The 17470-nt window shown below is 41.2% G+C and overlaps 1 protein-coding gene across 1 annotated transcript in view; it reads right to left on the bottom strand.

Annotated features, from left to right (window-relative positions):
- C1D (C1D nuclear receptor corepressor) overlaps positions 1-17470 on the bottom strand; it is a 66249-nt gene that overhangs the window by 12109 nt on the left and 36670 nt on the right. The window contains exons 3-4 of the mRNA XM_077485949.1: positions 7975-8041; positions 7836-7891 (exon numbers count right to left, since the gene is read on the bottom strand). Of these exons, the coding sequence (XP_077342075.1) occupies positions 7836-7891; positions 7975-8041 (123 nt within the window). The remainder of the gene's footprint in view (positions 1-7835; positions 7892-7974; positions 8042-17470) is intronic.

Genomic DNA, 17470 nt, shown 5'->3' with positions numbered 1-17470 from the left:
TTGGTGGTATTTGATCACCTCTGTGGTTTTTATTTTTTACGCTATAAACAAAAAAAGACTATTTTAAATAAAAAAACAATATTTATTACTTTCTGCTAGAAAACATTCCCAATAAAAAAAAATGGGGAAAAAAATAAAAAATAAAAAATGTAATTTCTTCATCAATTTAGGCCAATATGTATTCTGCTACATATTTTTGGAAAGGAAAAATCCCAATAAGCGTATATTGATTGGTTTGCGCAAACATTACAGCGTCTACAATTATGTGAGTCCTTAAGACTTTAAATTTTTAGTTTTTATTGTTTTTACTAGTAATGGCGGCGATCAGCGATTTTTAGCGGGACTACGACATTGCAGAGGAGAAATTGGACAATAATGCCTGGTACACATGATCAGAAAACCATACAAAAAAAAAAAATCTGATTTTGGGGCGATCGTATGATGATCCGATCGTTAGTACAGCTTTCAAGACAGTTCATCGGATATTTTTTGATAGGTCATACCTTGTTACATAAGCACACTGCTGCTCTCCACTGAACGTTTGGCGGCTCTTGGCTGCCGGACCCAGCTCGCCCCCTACACCACATGCACAAAATCACGTACAGCTGCATGATTTTGCGCAGTCCGCGCGTCCTGCCACAGTATATATGCAGTGGGTGGTCCAGAAATGGTTAAGTACGAGCAGTATGCAAGTCAAATGTTTGTAACTTGGGGACTGCCTGTATGTATTAAGAATGAAAACATTCAGTGCCTTGCAAAGCATTCACCCCCTTTGGCATTTTTCGTGTTTTGTTGCCTCACAAACTGGAATTAACATGGATTGTTTGAGGATTTGCATCATTTAATTTACAAAACATGCCCACAACTTTGAAGATTTTTTCTTTTTATTGTGAAGCAAACAACAAATAGGACAAAATAACAGAAAAAGAAAATGTGCATAACTATTCACACCCCCCCTAAAGTCGATACTTTGAAGAGCCACCTTTTGCGGCTATCATAGCTCCAAGTCACTTTGGATTAGTCTCTATGAGCTTGCCACATCTTACCACTGCGATTTTTGCCCATTCCGCCTTGTAAAACTGCTTCAGCTCCTTCAAGTTGGATGGTTTGCACTTGTGAACAGCAATCTTTACATCTGACCACAGATTTTCTATTGGATTGAGGTCTGGGCTTTGACTAGGCCATTCCAACACATTTACATGTTTCCCCTTAAACCACTCAAGTGTTGCTTTAGCAGTGTGTTTGGGGTCATTTTTCTGCTGGAAGGTGAACCTCCGTCCTAGCCTCAAATCACACAGTGTGGTACAGGTTTTGCTCAAGAATATCCCTGTATTTACCACCATCCATCTTTCCCTCAACTCTCACCAGTTTCCCAGTCCCAACTGCTGAAAAACATCCCCACAGCATGATGCTGCTACCACCATGTTTCACTGTAGGGATGGTGTTCTTTGGGTGATGTGATGCGTTGGGTTTGTGCCAGCCATAGCGCTTTCTTTGATGGCCACAAAGTTACATTTTAGTCTCATTAAACCAGAGCACCTTCCTCCATACATTTTGGGAGTCTCCCACATGCCTTTTAGCAAACTGAAAACGTGCCATTTAGTTTTTTTGATGAAAGTAATGGCTTTCTTCTGGCCACTCTGCCATAAAGCCCAACTCTATGGAGCGTACGGCTTATTGCCATCCTTTGTACAGATACTCCAGTCTCTGCTGTGGAACTCTGCAGCTCCTCCAGGGTTACCTCAAGTCTCTGTGCTGCCTCTCTGATTAATGCCCTGCTTGCCGGTCCGTGAGTTTTGGTGTGCGGCTGTCTGTTGGCAGGTTTGCTGTTGTGCCATGTTCTTTACATTTGGTTATGATAGATTTGATGGTGCTCCTAGGGATCATCAAAGATTTAGATTTTTTTTTTTTTTTTTTTATAACCTAACCGTGATTTGTATTTCTCAGCAACATTGTCCCTTACTTGTTTGGAGAGTTCCTTGTTCTTCATGGCAGTGTTTGGTTAGTGGTGCCTCTTGCCTACGTGTTGCAGCCTCTGGGGCCTTTCAAAAAGGTGTGTATATGTAATGACAGATCATGTGACACTTAGATTGCACACAGGTGGACATCATTTCACTAATTATGTGACTCTTGAAGGTAATTGGTTTCACCAGAGCTTTTTATGGGCTTCATAACAAAGGCGGTGAATACATACGCACATGCCAATTATCAGTTTATTTCTGAAAAATAGTTTTATGTATATAATTTTTCTAATTTTACTTCACCAACTTATACTATTGTGTTCTGGTCCATCACATATAATTCAGATTTAAAAAAAAACATTGAACTAAAGGCTGTAATGTAACAAAATAGGTAAATAGCCAGGGGGGTGAATACTTTTGCAAGGCACTGCATTACCGATACTCAGTCCTCATTAATAGCGTTTGTATGGACATTAGCATTATAGCTTGGTATGTAGAAGGCCAAGTATTTATGGGGCACGCAAAGTTGAACAGACAACTCTTTTTCAAGCCCTAAGCAAAAAAACTTTCTGGTGACTACATACAATATGGGATAAATGAATCACGCTGAAGTCTCACAGCTTCAGACAAGTTCATTATCTCTGCACTCAGGCCTTTTGATATGCCTCCTGTAGCTCCAGTCTGCCGTCTACAACGCTGTGCTACAGTCATATATAATCATCACTTAAAAAAGGTCAGCTCACAGAAGGAAGCCACCAGCCAACTGCAAATCTTGGGGCTGAAGGAAACGTTCCAAAGTCCACCAGCTTAAGTCCTAATCTCTGGTCTCTTGCTATGTGCAAAATCTGGCTGTTCTAATTATTTTATTTGTCATGGTTTCTCTCTGTAAAAATGATGGATAGCGCTGTTGCTTGCGAAGTTCTAATTTCTGTAACTTCTACAAGATATATACTGTTACAAAGAGTATAAAATCTAACGTTACAGACTACAGCTGTATAATTTACACTCACAGCTGCACTAAGCGATAGCTCTCCCTTTCACTTGCAATGCTTCAAAGCATATAACACTCACATAAAAAAAAAAAAAGGGAAAAAATGTATATACACACCACACATATTTAATCACACATGCTAACTTCTACCTTAACATCTGGTAAACTCCTACATTGTCAAAGCAAACCAAGAGTTACATAATTAAAAGGCAACCGTTAGAACCGTTCAATAACCAATAGAATGGGAAATGATAGACACGTCATTAATTAGTAAAGCAAATAAAGTATATCTATAAAAAGCAGAACTCCGAAGTATACCACATTTTTAAACAAGATAAAACATACTCAAATACTACTTTCCAAAACATATGGTAATAAAAAGAAGCATTATAAGAAGAATTACACACAAGGGACCACTTTGGTTTTTTTTTCACCATCTGCAACTCTGAAACCATCCACATCCATTCTAAAATATTGAAAACCATAAAAAGTATAATGTACAAGTCAATCACAGGTCAGGAATATTGATAGAAATAGCAAACACTCCTAAGCATTAGTGTGATGGCCCCGCAATCAATAACCCAATGGATAGGGTCTTTGATCTTGCTGCCATCCTGGATAAGGGGTATCTTAGTAGGCACAAGAAAGAGAAAAAAAAAAAAAAAAAGAAGGAGGTGCACCAGCCTTGTGCATTATCCCAAGATAATTTAATAACCAAAAAAAAATTAAAAATCACAATAAAATACTACTCCCAAGCATGTGGTGAATAAAAGCTTGTAGAAACCACTGGTATGTGGCAATCAGTCCTAAAGCCAACAGCCTCCAGGAAGTAGAGGAGAGGACATCAGACCCGCTGCTGGCTGACGCATTTTTGGAGTACATTCTGAGGCTCTGAGGAAGAAGGTACTCCTTCAAAATGCTTCAGACAAAAGCGGTCTACTTTTTCAGCCCTTTTTTTCTTTTTTTTTTTTAAGTATGTATTTGCATGTATTTTCACGTATATGCGTTCGCACATTTTCACGCGCACTTGTGCACTTTCGTGCAAATGCACGGAAATGTACTCTCGCTTGTTCTGCACAATAGTAAATGGTCATTTGCCCACATGAGGCATAAATTACTGACCAAAAAAAGCATATGTTTCTATTTATTTTTTACTGAAAGAATGCGCAATGCTTGTGTGTACAATTTGACAAGTACAGAATACTGCATATGAATGATTGCTAGGAGAGAGAAAACAAGGTTTGTTCCACCTTTGAAATTCTGGCTGCAGGAAGGTAAATGACAGAAGTAAACATCTTTATTAGTCACTCTGCGAAGGTTGCCAAAAACATGCAGGCAGTATATACTTCCGTCATTATTTAACTAATTTAAAAAATTATTACAAAGTTAATCTATGCCACTTAATTTGCAAAGCATACTGGCTTTCAAATAAGGTTCAGCATATTTTGCAAAGAGTAACATGGATGTACTAATTATTTAATTAAAAATCCATGACTTTTTTTTATTTATTCAGTTCCTGATGGGACAAAGTGCACTACTTTGTCCCCTCTTCCTCAATGCCCTGCAATAGTAGCTGTGATGTTGAAAAGCCACCCCCTTAATGCACAGCATCCCAACTATGCACTTAGCAGGGAGATGGCTGTGTGGATAGTGAGCACCGGCCGAGGGCAAGCAAAAAAAGAAATGCAGAGGGAGGCGAGCTATGTCGGCCTCCTGCCCCTCTAAATTCCACTTGCCACGGCTTGCAGTAAGTTGCAGTAAAGTGAACAGCCAGACAACTAGCAGCCCCCATATTCCCCAGATTACGTGATTAAAGGACCACTAAACCTAAATGTAAAAAATTTAATTAAAAAAAGGACACTGCCAAATTCATTTCTAGCTACAGTATGTATGCAAGTTCCTACACCTGTACAGTCATTGAGACATTTCTGTAACAGCACTGAAAAGAAACCTAGGAACATAGTCATGAGAAAATTACAGGTTCTGCCATTGCACACCCCTTCCAAAAAATGCAAGTTGACTGGTTCAAAGGCAGATAAACTGGCTATAGTACTTTCCCAGCCACTACTCCAAACAAGGAAATCTGAATTTTATTTTGCATATTTGTTCCTACCCAATTACTCAAAGGTATTGATGCCAGAGGGTCGACTGCAAGGTAATTAGCATTTAACAAAGCAGACAACAGCATTGTTAGCTTTCTTTTAAGGATTGCCAGACTGAGGGAAGAAATATTTGCATAACCCTTTTTGAGTCCAATTTAATTCTCAAACTTTTTTGTCTCTTAAAGTGGTTGTAAACCCTTACAAACCACTTTGACCTACAGGTAAGCCTAGATTAAGGCTTACCTGTAGGTCCAAGAAATATCTCTTAAACCTACACAGTTTAGGAGATATTTAGTAAAAGACAGTGACAGCTGTCTACGGCACATGCACCGTAGACAGCAGCACGTAGGCCCACTATCCCCATTAGCAGCATGCCGCTGCTAATGGCGATATGTCGTTAGTGGCGGCTCCCGTGCGCATGCGCGAGAGTGACGTCATCGCTGCTCCGGCGCTGTGAGTGGCCAGAAGAAGATAGATGCTGCGGACTACAGGGGACAGCGGAAACATCGCTGGCTCCTGTGTCAGGTAAGTAACCCCTTTGCAGGTAAACCATAAGGGTTTACTTCCTCTTTAATAGTGCTGTACTCCCATACGCTAAGATTTGTGCTAGGAAATGTCATAAAATACCTTTATATTGCAGTGAAAATTTTTCTTCCAACCTTCGCTCAGAGCACTATGCTGGAAGAGCCAGGTAATGGTCACACCCCTTAAATACAATTCTCCTTACACACAGCACCCAACTCAACAAAATTGGGTGGAAAATTGTCATCCGAACAGTACCTGCATTCAAACAGAAAGGTGCTGGCGGATAGAATACCATAGTGCCATTGAGGCTCAGCAACTGTTTTCAGATTGATACTCCATAAGGAGAGTTCAATACTGGTTCGGATATAGATCTGTGAAGTCACTGGTTTCTAGGAGTCCTCCCAAGTTTTATCCTGTATTGAGCCCAGGTGAAGGGGGACTGGTCCCAGAAATGCTTTAGATGTTCTAGTATTACCTTTATATCAGCAATTAAAAAGTATCCAGTATTCTTTATATTTCATTGAACATGTTGCTTACAGCCCTCACCCAGCAGAGCACTGTGCTGGCAGAGCTGAGTAATGGTCACACTCCTTATTACAACTCACTATTGAAGGAGAGAGGGGGTGTCTGAATGAAACAGGAAAAATGGGGGTGGTTAGTTGAAACTATAACTGCAGATCTCTGACATTAACTTTTTCCACTGAAGTAGAACATATTTAAATTTTTTTAATTTTTTTAATTTTGTTATTATTATACAGGATTTATATAGCTCCACCAACTTGTGAAACGCTTTACCAAATAAAGTCAGTTGCAATACAAATCCAAGAAGGTTTGGAAGGCCCTGCTCACGAGAGCTTAAAGCGATTCTAAAAGGCAGAAGTTTTTTTTATCTTAAAAGAGAAGTAAAGGAATTTTTTTCCCCCCCCCATTAAAAAAATGTACCTAGGTGTATGCAGCATCGGTCTGATGCTGCAGCTATCCCCCGGTGCCTCTATACTGAAAACCAAGTAATTGAACACTACCGATCACTTGGTTTTCAGAGCTCCGTGAGCAGAGAGCTGTAGACTGTCAGTCACAGCTCTCTGCTATTCTCCCTCCTCGCTCATGGGAGCTCTGGGCTGTGGAGGGGCGGATCGGTCTCTCAGCGAGCCTGAGACGGGTGTCAGTCCAGGCACCTGGCGGATCCAGACTGGCGGTCAGGATGATGCTGTACTGAAATCAGTGATGTCAGCAGAGAGAGGACTTCAGACCGCTCTCAGCTGAAATGGGTCACAGTAGTGCAAAACAAATTGCATTCCTGTGATCCATAGAAGCCCAGCCAAACAATCTAGTGCCTGCACTTCTCCTTTAAGGCATTTATGCATTAAGATAAAATACTTTCTGTGTACAGCAGCTCTCCTCAGCCCCCCTAATGCTTACCCAAGTCCCATCTAGATCCAGCGAAGTTCAGGAGAGACTCAGTTTGCCAGGACCCTCCCTCCTGATTGCCTGAGACAGCAGCGGAGCGTCACTCGCTCCTGCTGCTATCAAAGTCAATGAACCAATGAGAAGAGGGCAGGGGCCGGGCCGTGACTTTGTGTCTGAGTGGACACAGAGCTGCAGCTCGGTTCAGGTGCCCCTCCTTGCAAGCTGCTTGCTGTGGGGGCACTTGGCAGGAGGAAGGGACTAGAAGAGCCAAAGAGGGACCCTAGAAAAGGAGGATCGGGGCTGCTTTGTGCAAACTCCTGCATAGAGCAGGTAAGTATAACAGGTTTGTTATTTTTAGCTGAAAAAAAAAACAAGGTTTTAGTATCATTTTAAGATGGCCATACACTAGAAGAATCTAATTTGAAATTTTTTGTTTTAAGGTTTTCTAATGGTTAGTGGAGTTAAATCAACTTTCACTTTTGACCATAGTGACAAGAAGAGAAGGAGCAGGATGGAAAATCCAACAAATGGATTTGGTTTTTATTTGGGAAAGTCCATTCATTCCAAAATCAAATGTTAAAAAGCAAACACAATTTTGAAGCACTTGTGAAGTCATCGAAAATCTACTAGTGTTTGGCCAACTCAACACTCTACTGGAAGAGGCAAGTAATATAAAAAGTAATTACTGTGAGGGATGTGTTGAAGAAAGTAAAAGTGCAGTTTTCAGGTGGAGGCAGGATTGGCTTCCCTAAAGAGGCGAGTTGTCAGGGATCGCCTTAAGGAATATTCAGCATCACATTGCACGTAATACATTTTGTAAGCATTTCAAGTAAAATCTGTTTTCCTTACCAGCTCGTCTTTCACAGGATGCTCCTTGGGATTAACTCCCTGAGTGATGAGATACACTAGAATCGAACAAACAAGAAAAGGTTTACTTGTGATTGCTATTAAATGTTGCCTTTAGAACCCACACTTTGGCCCTACTTACCCCAGAACATGGAGCTCAGGGTGTATGCAGATACCAAATCTAATTTTGCTTGTTCAATTGGATCTTGCTGGGGAGAAAAAAAAAAAAAAAAAAGAAGATAAATAAACACAAAACAGTTATTTTAGTGAAATCGATATTCATGAAAACCTCACAGTAACAGCGCTATTAAAAAGGTGCTTAGATGGCTTTGCTCTGCAGCTCATGAAACCAGTTATTGGAATAACACAAGCATTTATTTATAAATGTTGTGACTGCCTGCACCCAAATCGGATGGTTTGCTAAGGCCTAGGCTGTTACTATAACATCCCGCAGGCCAGATGTGGTTGAATGCTATATGTCAACACTGGAAAGACAGGAAATGAGCTGAGCACAAACCCGAGAGCTGGAACACACAGTCCACTTGAAGCCGTGTGCGAGCCAGGGAGACTTTACTGGCCCTGTGAGTGAATAAAGTCTGTGGGCTGCTAAAGAGAGCCTGCCTGGCACAGGGTGGAGTATGTATGCACAACCGAATATGTCAGACACTTGTGTATAAATAGATGAAAGCCAGAGCATTACAGCACACCGATCGCCTACACCGCTGAGGTAGCCATATGGGCCGCGCCAATATTCATGCCTCAGCAATGTCGCTAGCTTCCAGTAAAATGCTGTTTAATTTACCTTCTGGCTACAGAACTCCTGCCCACACTGCATGGAGGCCAGTAATACCTTAAAGACATGCACAGCTTTACGTAAAAGAAATTTAGGGCCCAAAAGAGGTCTCACAACTTTGCATTACTTTATAATCCTTTATTTAGGATTTGTGGCCAAATTTTACTTGCAGGTTCTTTAAAATGGCTTTTTACCTTCAGCAAAATTGTGGCTTCCTGCACTTCTCTCCAGTGCTCTGTGCTGGCGGAGCCGAGGAACCATACTTCTGAGTATAAGTTTCCTTACAAAGACAGCGTAGTTCTATTTGGACACCCTGCACAATACGGAACCCATGGGTGGTAAAGGCTGCCATACATGGTGCTACCCCAGGCTGCGCCAATCAGCTCAAAAAAGCGATTGTTATTCAACCTGTGTTGGGGGAGATGGGTGGAAAGAGTACCTGCATCCAATCAGACAGAGGCAATCCTTGGGTTTCTCAATGAGGAGAGTTCAATACTGGTTTGAATATACAGGGGTTGGACAAAAATATGGAAACACTATTTGCAGATGTGAAAGTGACATGTTTTGCGCTGAAAGCGAAACGATGCAACATTCTTTTGCTTCCACTGTGTGATGAGACACTTATGCTCCTTGGGGGCCCCTTGGGGGTAGGGACCGATGTGAGTGTGCAATGTACAGGGATAGGGACAATTGTAGACACTCACTCAGGTTGAACTGGGTGGACTGGTGTCTTTATTCAACCTTACTAACTATGTACCTTAGCTAACAGGTGGAAAGCCTCACTTTCGCCAGTCACTGCGTGCCCAGCTAGTAACACGGAGCCATGTCAGAGCTTACTGAGTTTCAAGGAGAGCAAATTGTTGGTGCCGGCTTAGCTGGTGCCTCTGTGCCTGAAGTTGTCAATTTAATTGCGGTGTCGTGAGCTACAGTATCAAAGGTTATGATGGCAAGTACAGTTTCTGCACAAATGTCATCTGTTATGCCTAAGCGCGGTCAACATGCTCAACTGACCAAAAGATACAAAAGGATACTGTGCATGATATGTGGCATGAGATTCCATTATCCACCATCCAAGACTTATGTTTGTCAATTCCTAGAATTCTGACCGTCTTGGATGCAAAGAACACTATATTTAGGTAACAATTTTGTTCTTTTAACATACTGGTTTCCATAATTTTGTCCAACCCCTGTAGATCTGTGAAGTCGCTGGTTTCTTTAAATCCATCCAAGTTTTAACCTGTGTTGAGCCCGATGAAGGGGGACTGGTGTTGCCCCCCAAATGTCTTTGATGTTTTTGTATTACTTGTTAATCAACAATTAAAATGATCTAGTACTCTTATATGATTTGGTTTGGCACTCCTTTCTGTATTTTTCTGGTTTCGAATACAATACCAGGCAGAGAAGGTCCAACTGTGCTGTTTTACATAGATAAGGGAATCTGTTAGATTTCCCTTTTCCAGTCTCCAGTCTGCAGGCTAAATAAAAAAATAAAAAAATAAAAATCTACGTGTGTATGGTTAGCTTTTGATGGTGAAAATGGAGGTTCTTAGTACAATGTCTATCTGACTGCAGATCTATTTCTGGGGTTTCAACTGTTGTTACTGAATGAGCCAATCTCCGGAAACACCACATCTTTGGTCTCAGCTTAAAGGACTGATATTCAGGCAGATTGAAACCATTAGCGACTCTGCCTGAACATTTATCTACCCATTTGGACCAGATTATGTAACCAACACTCAATGTACACAGGAAATACTCATTTTTACATTATGAAACTGCCGTTTTTCTTTTAACGATTTAGAAACAAATATCAGTTGCATAATAGAATTAAAGCAGAACTTCGCTCTCCCAATCAAAATGGATTATTTTTAATCCTCATGCTGCTGGAATTAGTAAATAGATAGGAAACTATATCATATTTACTGGTTTTAAACATTTTTGTTTAACATTTCTTCAGTTACTTCCTGGTTTCTTGCCTAGGCAAATGTCATCATAAATCCCAGGAGTCTTCAGGAGGGGAGTAGGGGTTTTCTCAGCTAAGCAGACTCTCCTGCATGCATGCTTGAGCTAAGTGAAGATGGATTCCAAGAAGTAAATTTTAAATGGATTGTAAAGGCCCTCTCTGTCCAGCCGACATCCACAAGTGTTCCAGCCGTCCGAGACTCTCCATTCTGATTGGCAAAGACACAGCAGCGGCGCCATTGACTCTAAAAAGCTGTCTATCAAAGTCAGCTAGCCAATCAGGGGAGAGGGGGCGGGGTCAGTGCTCTATATCTGAATGGACACAGGGAGCCGACTCAGTTCAGGTGCCCCCATAGCAAGTGGGGCCAGGATCACAGAAGAGGGACCCGAGAAGAGGAGGATCCAGGCTGCTCTGAGCAAATCCACTGCAATCAGGCAAATATAACATTTTTTTTTTTTCCCTATAAAAATAATGAACGACTTTACAATCCCTTAAATATAATCAACTGCCCTTACTCAAGATGGCCATGGCCAGGGATGCTAGGGGGTCGTTTTTAAAAGTGATGGGGACATGGATGGATAGGAGCGTTTGCTTTGAATATTAAAAATGAAATAAATAGTGTTTCCGGTTTGTGGTGATCAGATGCAGTGAAGATCCACTTTAAACAAAAGCTATCACTGCCCTGTACTAGCTGTGTCTTCACAATAGATAGTTAAAGTTTAAAGTGTGCTCAAGTGGCATATACTGGCTTCTCACATACATGCATCAGATAAGTAAGCAAGACCCACTAACAATATGATGCACCCAGTGTTGGCAGGAATGCAGGGTTATATTATATATATATATATATATAAAAAGAATATCAAACACAGAAGATCCAACATTTTGCAGATACTTAAAAATATCATTGTATACTTCTAAAGTACATTACTGCCACCATCAGGCTTAAATCTGGAATGATAATAACCATAGTTCTTTCCTCAATTAAAAATATAAAAACATGACGCAACAAGATTGTCCTTCGCCTCAAAACACCTTCATAACTTATTACAGTGCAATCCTCAAATACCATTTATGCTTCGCAAACGGCTACACATAGTACAATTAAAGGGGAACTCCAGTGATGAAACTGAATACTCACAACACATCTTTACCTGCCAAAGGCTTTGTAAACGTTGTTCAGCTCTCTTGTGATTCAGATATCTTTACCACATTGCTTAGAAATAAAAAGGTGACTTCTTCTAGCTCTGGGACTCCCGAAACTACGGGTTAAAAAAAAACAATACCCTTGCAGTGGCCCTCCACAGGAGTCTATTCCTTGTTAGGTCTGGAAGGTAGAGGAAAATGATGTAATACTTCCCTCTTACTCTCCCAGCCACTGGTGCTCTTCTCTAATGCTTCAGGTCGTGGGCAGGCCCACACCATCTACACATACAATGCAGGTCTATTAGGCCTGCATTGTACTCAATCACAGCATTGTATGAGCACCGGCTGGAGCATCTTAGGGGAGAGGCTGCAGGGGACGGGTCTCACAGATGAATAAGGCAAGTATCAAAACTTATTACTCTACCCCTAGACATAACAAGCATTTAACTCTTGCAGTGTGAAGGGGCCCCACTACAAGAGCACACTTTTTACTGCCTAGAGTAGGACTTTAACCACTTGAGGTCCGGGCCATAGCCGGTCCCGGCCCCTTACCATGTGATCAGCTGTCAGCCAATGACAGCTGATCACACGATGCAAACAAAAGCTCGCTAATCTTTTTTTTTTCTCCTCACGCTGACAGTGTGAAGAGAAAAAAAATGCTGATCACTTGCTTGTGTTAAAGGGACATCAGACCCGAAGAGGAAAGAACACAGGCACCACATCTGTGCCAATCAGTACCCCTTGCCAGTGCCACCTGTTATTGCCACCTGCCAGTGCCCACCAGTGTCACCCATCAATGCTCACCAGTAGTGCCAATCAGTGCCACCTATCAGTATAAGCAATCAGTGCTCATTATTGCCACCCATCAGCGTACATCAATGAAAGGAGAAAAATTACCTGTTTGCAAAATTTAAAAAAATAAATAAAAATATTATATCTATATATTTTTTTTTTTTTATTATTCTGCCTTTTTAAAAAAAATTTTTACAAAAAATAAAACCTCAGATGTGATCAAATACCACCAAAAGAAAGCGCTATTTGTGGGAACTAATGATAAAACTTATTTGGGTTGTGTTGTATGACCGCGCAATTGTCATTCAAAATGCATCAGCACTGAAAGCTGAAAATTGGTCTGGACAGGAGGGGGGTGCCCAGTAAGCAAGTGGTTAAAGCATGTGTCAGAGCAAAAAAAAATAAAAAATGTATAATTATATATATATATATATATATATATATATATATATATATAATCTGCAAAACATGCACTTGTATTTCCTTAAAAACACAACAGAAAAATACCAGTTGTTCTACCAGAGACTGCGATCCTAATTTTATGTTGTGGTCTGATAGCACGGTCCCTTTTGTGGACTGAAATCGCAAGAAATTGTGAGCTCTGCCCATTTATTTTTTTCTTTTCTTGCTAAACTACAGAATCCACCCCACTCCCTTCATCTCTACAACATAAGACTAGGAGGGCTGATTAGACTCCTTAATATAAAAAAGTGTAAAACAGAATAGCTTTGAATTTCTGATGAAATGAACAAGTATGTTTTTGCACTTATTGAACTGATGAAGCAAAAAAAGGTCAATGGTATGTATGCGTGTGTATAATATATATATATATATATATATATATATATATATATATATATATATATATATATATATATATATATATACACATACACACACACACACACACACACACATTAACTGGCTATTGAGAAGGATAGGAGATACATGGAACAGAAAGGTGCAAAGTTGGACCGGGAAATGGCGACACCTCTTACCACGAATCATATAATAAATGAAACCCAAAAAAAGAACTTGAGAAAAAAAAAATTCCCATGTGCAGTGGGGCTGTGCCCACACGGGTTAACTGCTCTCTTTGTTCTAGGGGAGAAGACAGAGAAGATATGCTTACCTGACCTACCAATCTTCCTTGCACGAGACCGGTCCGTTGCGTTGTGTGCCAGCAGTCTTGAAAATGGACTATTCCTGAGGTTAACATGCTCAGAGTACATTCCATAGACAGGAACAGTCCACTGATGGGCTGTGGGGGGAGCACGGTTTTTCGGAGGGTCAGCAGATCAGGTGAGTATGAACTTTGTTCTCACCCCCTAGAAAGCACAAGTAGTTTATCCATGCAGTGTGGGCACAGCCCCACAGCATAAGGGAAAAACAATTTGCCCAGCGTTGGCCTTTAAACCGTGTCCCAACAGTTTTCTTGTCTAAAACTATGCCTAATGCACAATCTAAAAGCCACTGTCAAACAACAAAGAAGGACTGGACAGGGGGCATGGTGGCGAGACTGATTACAGGCATAACAGGAACGCTGTGCTTGAGAACACCATGCCTGTATCTCCATTCAGAAAGCATAGATACACAAACTGACCACACCAGTATGAATTGGATTCTGTGCTTGGTGTGGTCACAGGCAGAAGGGGGAACTATCAGGTTCACCAGGTATTTCAGGGGAAATAAGGATCTCAATAAAAGGACTAAATTTACAATTTTAAGTTACAACAAAGCTAAAGAGACACCTACATCCGATTTTAATGTTTGGGGTAATATACACTTCAGGGTTACCCAACAGCCTACCCCCTCCAATGTTCATACTTACCTTTCCTATGCTCTTCTGCAACCCTGGTTTGCCTGTCAGAGCCCTGTGAAATACCAGATATTTAACTGAGCCATACATACATAGATTTCTCTTATTTAGCCTACAAGCTGAACAATAGAAATCAAATAAATTCCTTTTTAGCGTGGATGTAGGAAATCCCCGCTGCCGCCTATTGCGTTCAAGTAGCTACCACAGCTCCTTGAATACCCGAACATGTGATTTGATGCAAATCACTGTTTGGTCAACAAAGTCCTTAACCTGTGTAAACTCAAACACGGTGCTTACATAGGGCTTTTTAGAAGAGGCTCTGGAAAGGATGCCTGGCAGCAGGGGAGCACAAGGAAGAAAAGAATCGGCAGTAGAAGTAGTGGTCTATCAAGAGAATCTGTTACTTAGAGCAAACCAAAAGGGCAATTCAAGAGGCTGCTCATACTCTGAGCAACTGGGTGCCCTCACTTGCAGCTTATAGTAATCCACAACATGCATGTGTGCTTTGTTGCCAAGTGCTGAGCAAAGCATCGCCAAACAACGTGTTCCTGCAGTGATTCCTTGCATGACGCTCTGCAGCTGCAAAACAGCTATGCACATTAGAATTTGCTACACAATGCAATCATTTTTGCGCAATCTATTGAATGATGGTCAAATTTCCTTTGGTGGTGGGGAGGGTGGTGGTTGCAGATGCAGTGGTGAGTAAATGTAAGTGCGGCCAGCTGTACTTCCAGTTGCAGTCCTCTAGGTCAGCAGCAGAGGTCAGGTGGAAGGTTTGTGGCGTGAACTGCCAGGCTGGAGATCACACTGCCTGTGTAAGCCACAGCAGAAGCTGGGGAGGTAGTCAGGTGGTATGAGCTGCCTGGGCCAGATATTAGTAGGTCCTGTTTCATTGCAACACAGACCTATTGCAGGGATCAATTTGTATGTGCTTCCTGCTGAGTATGGCTGTGGTGGATGGTGCTGGTCTACATTTAAAACGTTGATGCTACCGCACATATGTAGTTGCAACACAGTGAGGCCTTCTTATTGCTATTGCACATGTTCCATGTATTGGCACCATTTTGACTTAGTCTAAAGTCTGTACATTACTCCCAAAATGGACTGGGCATTTAGGGACAGCGATACTGATCCCTTCTAATTTGCAGTGATCTTTGCACATACCTGCAATAAGCTCCCAGCACAGACGTCAGCCATCACTAATAACTTATTTGTGGCTCCAACATGGTACATGATCTACCGATGAGAGCTGCAAATAAAATGATAGCTTTCGGAGATTTCCTGTGCTGGAAGCTTGCATGTGAAGTGATTGCTGAAGGTTTGAGAAGTTCAGCAGAACTGTCAAATGCTGTGTTCTGCTTCCTATGCATGCGCAGTAGAGCCTCAAAGACTTCTATAGGGCCGGGAGACAGACAAGTATCCTGGCCCCATATAGGTGTCTATAGGGTTTTACCACACATGTCCAGGCAGCGGGCAATAGAGGGCACACCAGCTTCAGGAAAACCTTGAGGCAGAACACTGGCGAGTATGGGAAAAGGGGAAAAGGGCAATAAAATGTTCAGAAAATGTTTTTTGTAAGTTCCCCTATCCTTTGAGTTAAAATCAGTCATAATGCAATTTTATTTTTGTTTCTCATTATGATTCTTTAACAAAATAAAGCATACAACTTATTTAAAAGTTATCCTGGCATTCATCTGCTCCTCTGTTGACAGAGTTCATTGCATTCTGGGTGGAGTCTACCAGAAGTTTTGTTTCAAAATATAGAAGGTTTAGGAGTTTAGGAGAGAGGTGTGATAAATAGAGGTGCTATATTTCAATTTAAATACTTATCCTGAAAGTAAAAAAGGATTGGATCTCAATTTTGAAACTCAATTTTACTTCCTGTATTCTTGTTTTTAAATTACCGGAAGCCTGCACCATACTCCTGATCAAAGTTACTATACACTCACCGGCCACTTTATTATTAGGTACACCTTGCTAGTAATGGGACCCCCTTTTGCATTCAAAACTGCCTTAATTCTCCAAGGCATAGATTCAAAAAGGTGTTGTCCGATATTTTGGTCCAGAGTGACATGATGGCATCACGCAGTTTCTGCAGATTTGTCAGCTGCACATCCATGATGCGAAAATATCCTGGTCCAATACATCCCAAACGTGCTTTTTGGATTGAGATCTGGTGACCGTGGAGTCCATTGGAGTAGAGTGACCTCATTGTCATGTTCGGGAAACCAGTGGCAAGATGATTTGAGCTTTGTGACATAGTGTATTATCCTGCTGGATGTAGCCATCAGAAGATGGGTACACTGTAGTCATAAAGGGATGGACATGGTCAGCAACAATACTCAGGTAGGCCGCAGTGTTTAAATGATGTTCAGTTGGTATTAAGGGGCCCAAACTGTGCCAAGAAAATATTCCCCACACCATTACACCGCCACCAGCCTAAACTGTTGATACAAGGCAGGATGGATCCATGCTTTCATGTTTATGCCAAATTCTGACCCTACCATCTGAATGTCGCAGCTGAAAAATCGAGACTCAGACCAGGCAATGTTTTTCCAATCTTCTATTGTACAATTTTGGTGCGCCTGTGTGAATTATAGCCTCAGTTTCCTGTTCTTAGCTGACAAGGTGTGGTCTTCTGCTACTGTCCTTCTTCAAGGTTTGTTGTGTGTTCAGAGATGGTATTCTGCATACCTTGGTTGTAACGAGTGCTTATTTGAGTTACTGTTGCCTATCATCTTGAACCATTCTACCCATTATCCTCGGACATCAACAAGGCATTTTCGTCCACTCAACTTCTGCTCCCTGGATATTTTTTTCTATTTTCTTTTTTGGACCATTCTTTGTAAACCCAGTAGATCAGCAGTTTTTGAAATACGCAGACCAGCCCATCTGGCACCAACAACCATGTCACGTTCAAAGTCACTTCAATCCCCTTTCTTTCCTATTCCGATGCTCAATTTGGACTTTAGCAAAGTCGCCTTTACCACGTCTGGATGACTAAATGCATGGAGTTGCTGACATTTGATTGGCTGATTAGCAATTTGTGTTACCAAGCAATTAAATGGGTGTACCTAACAAAAGCGGTCAGTGAGTTTATATTAGAGTAATCTTGTCTGCAGACT

Source organism: Lithobates pipiens, unplaced genomic scaffold (genome assembly GCF_037356315.1).
Source record: "Lithobates pipiens isolate NorthernLeopardFrog02 unplaced genomic scaffold, aLitPip1_a1.2 Scaffold_18, whole genome shotgun sequence".
NCBI lineage: Eukaryota > Metazoa > Chordata > Amphibia > Anura > Ranidae > Lithobates > Lithobates pipiens.
The sequence above is the reverse complement of the archived record's forward strand: the minus strand, read 5'-3'. Positions and strand labels throughout refer to the sequence as shown.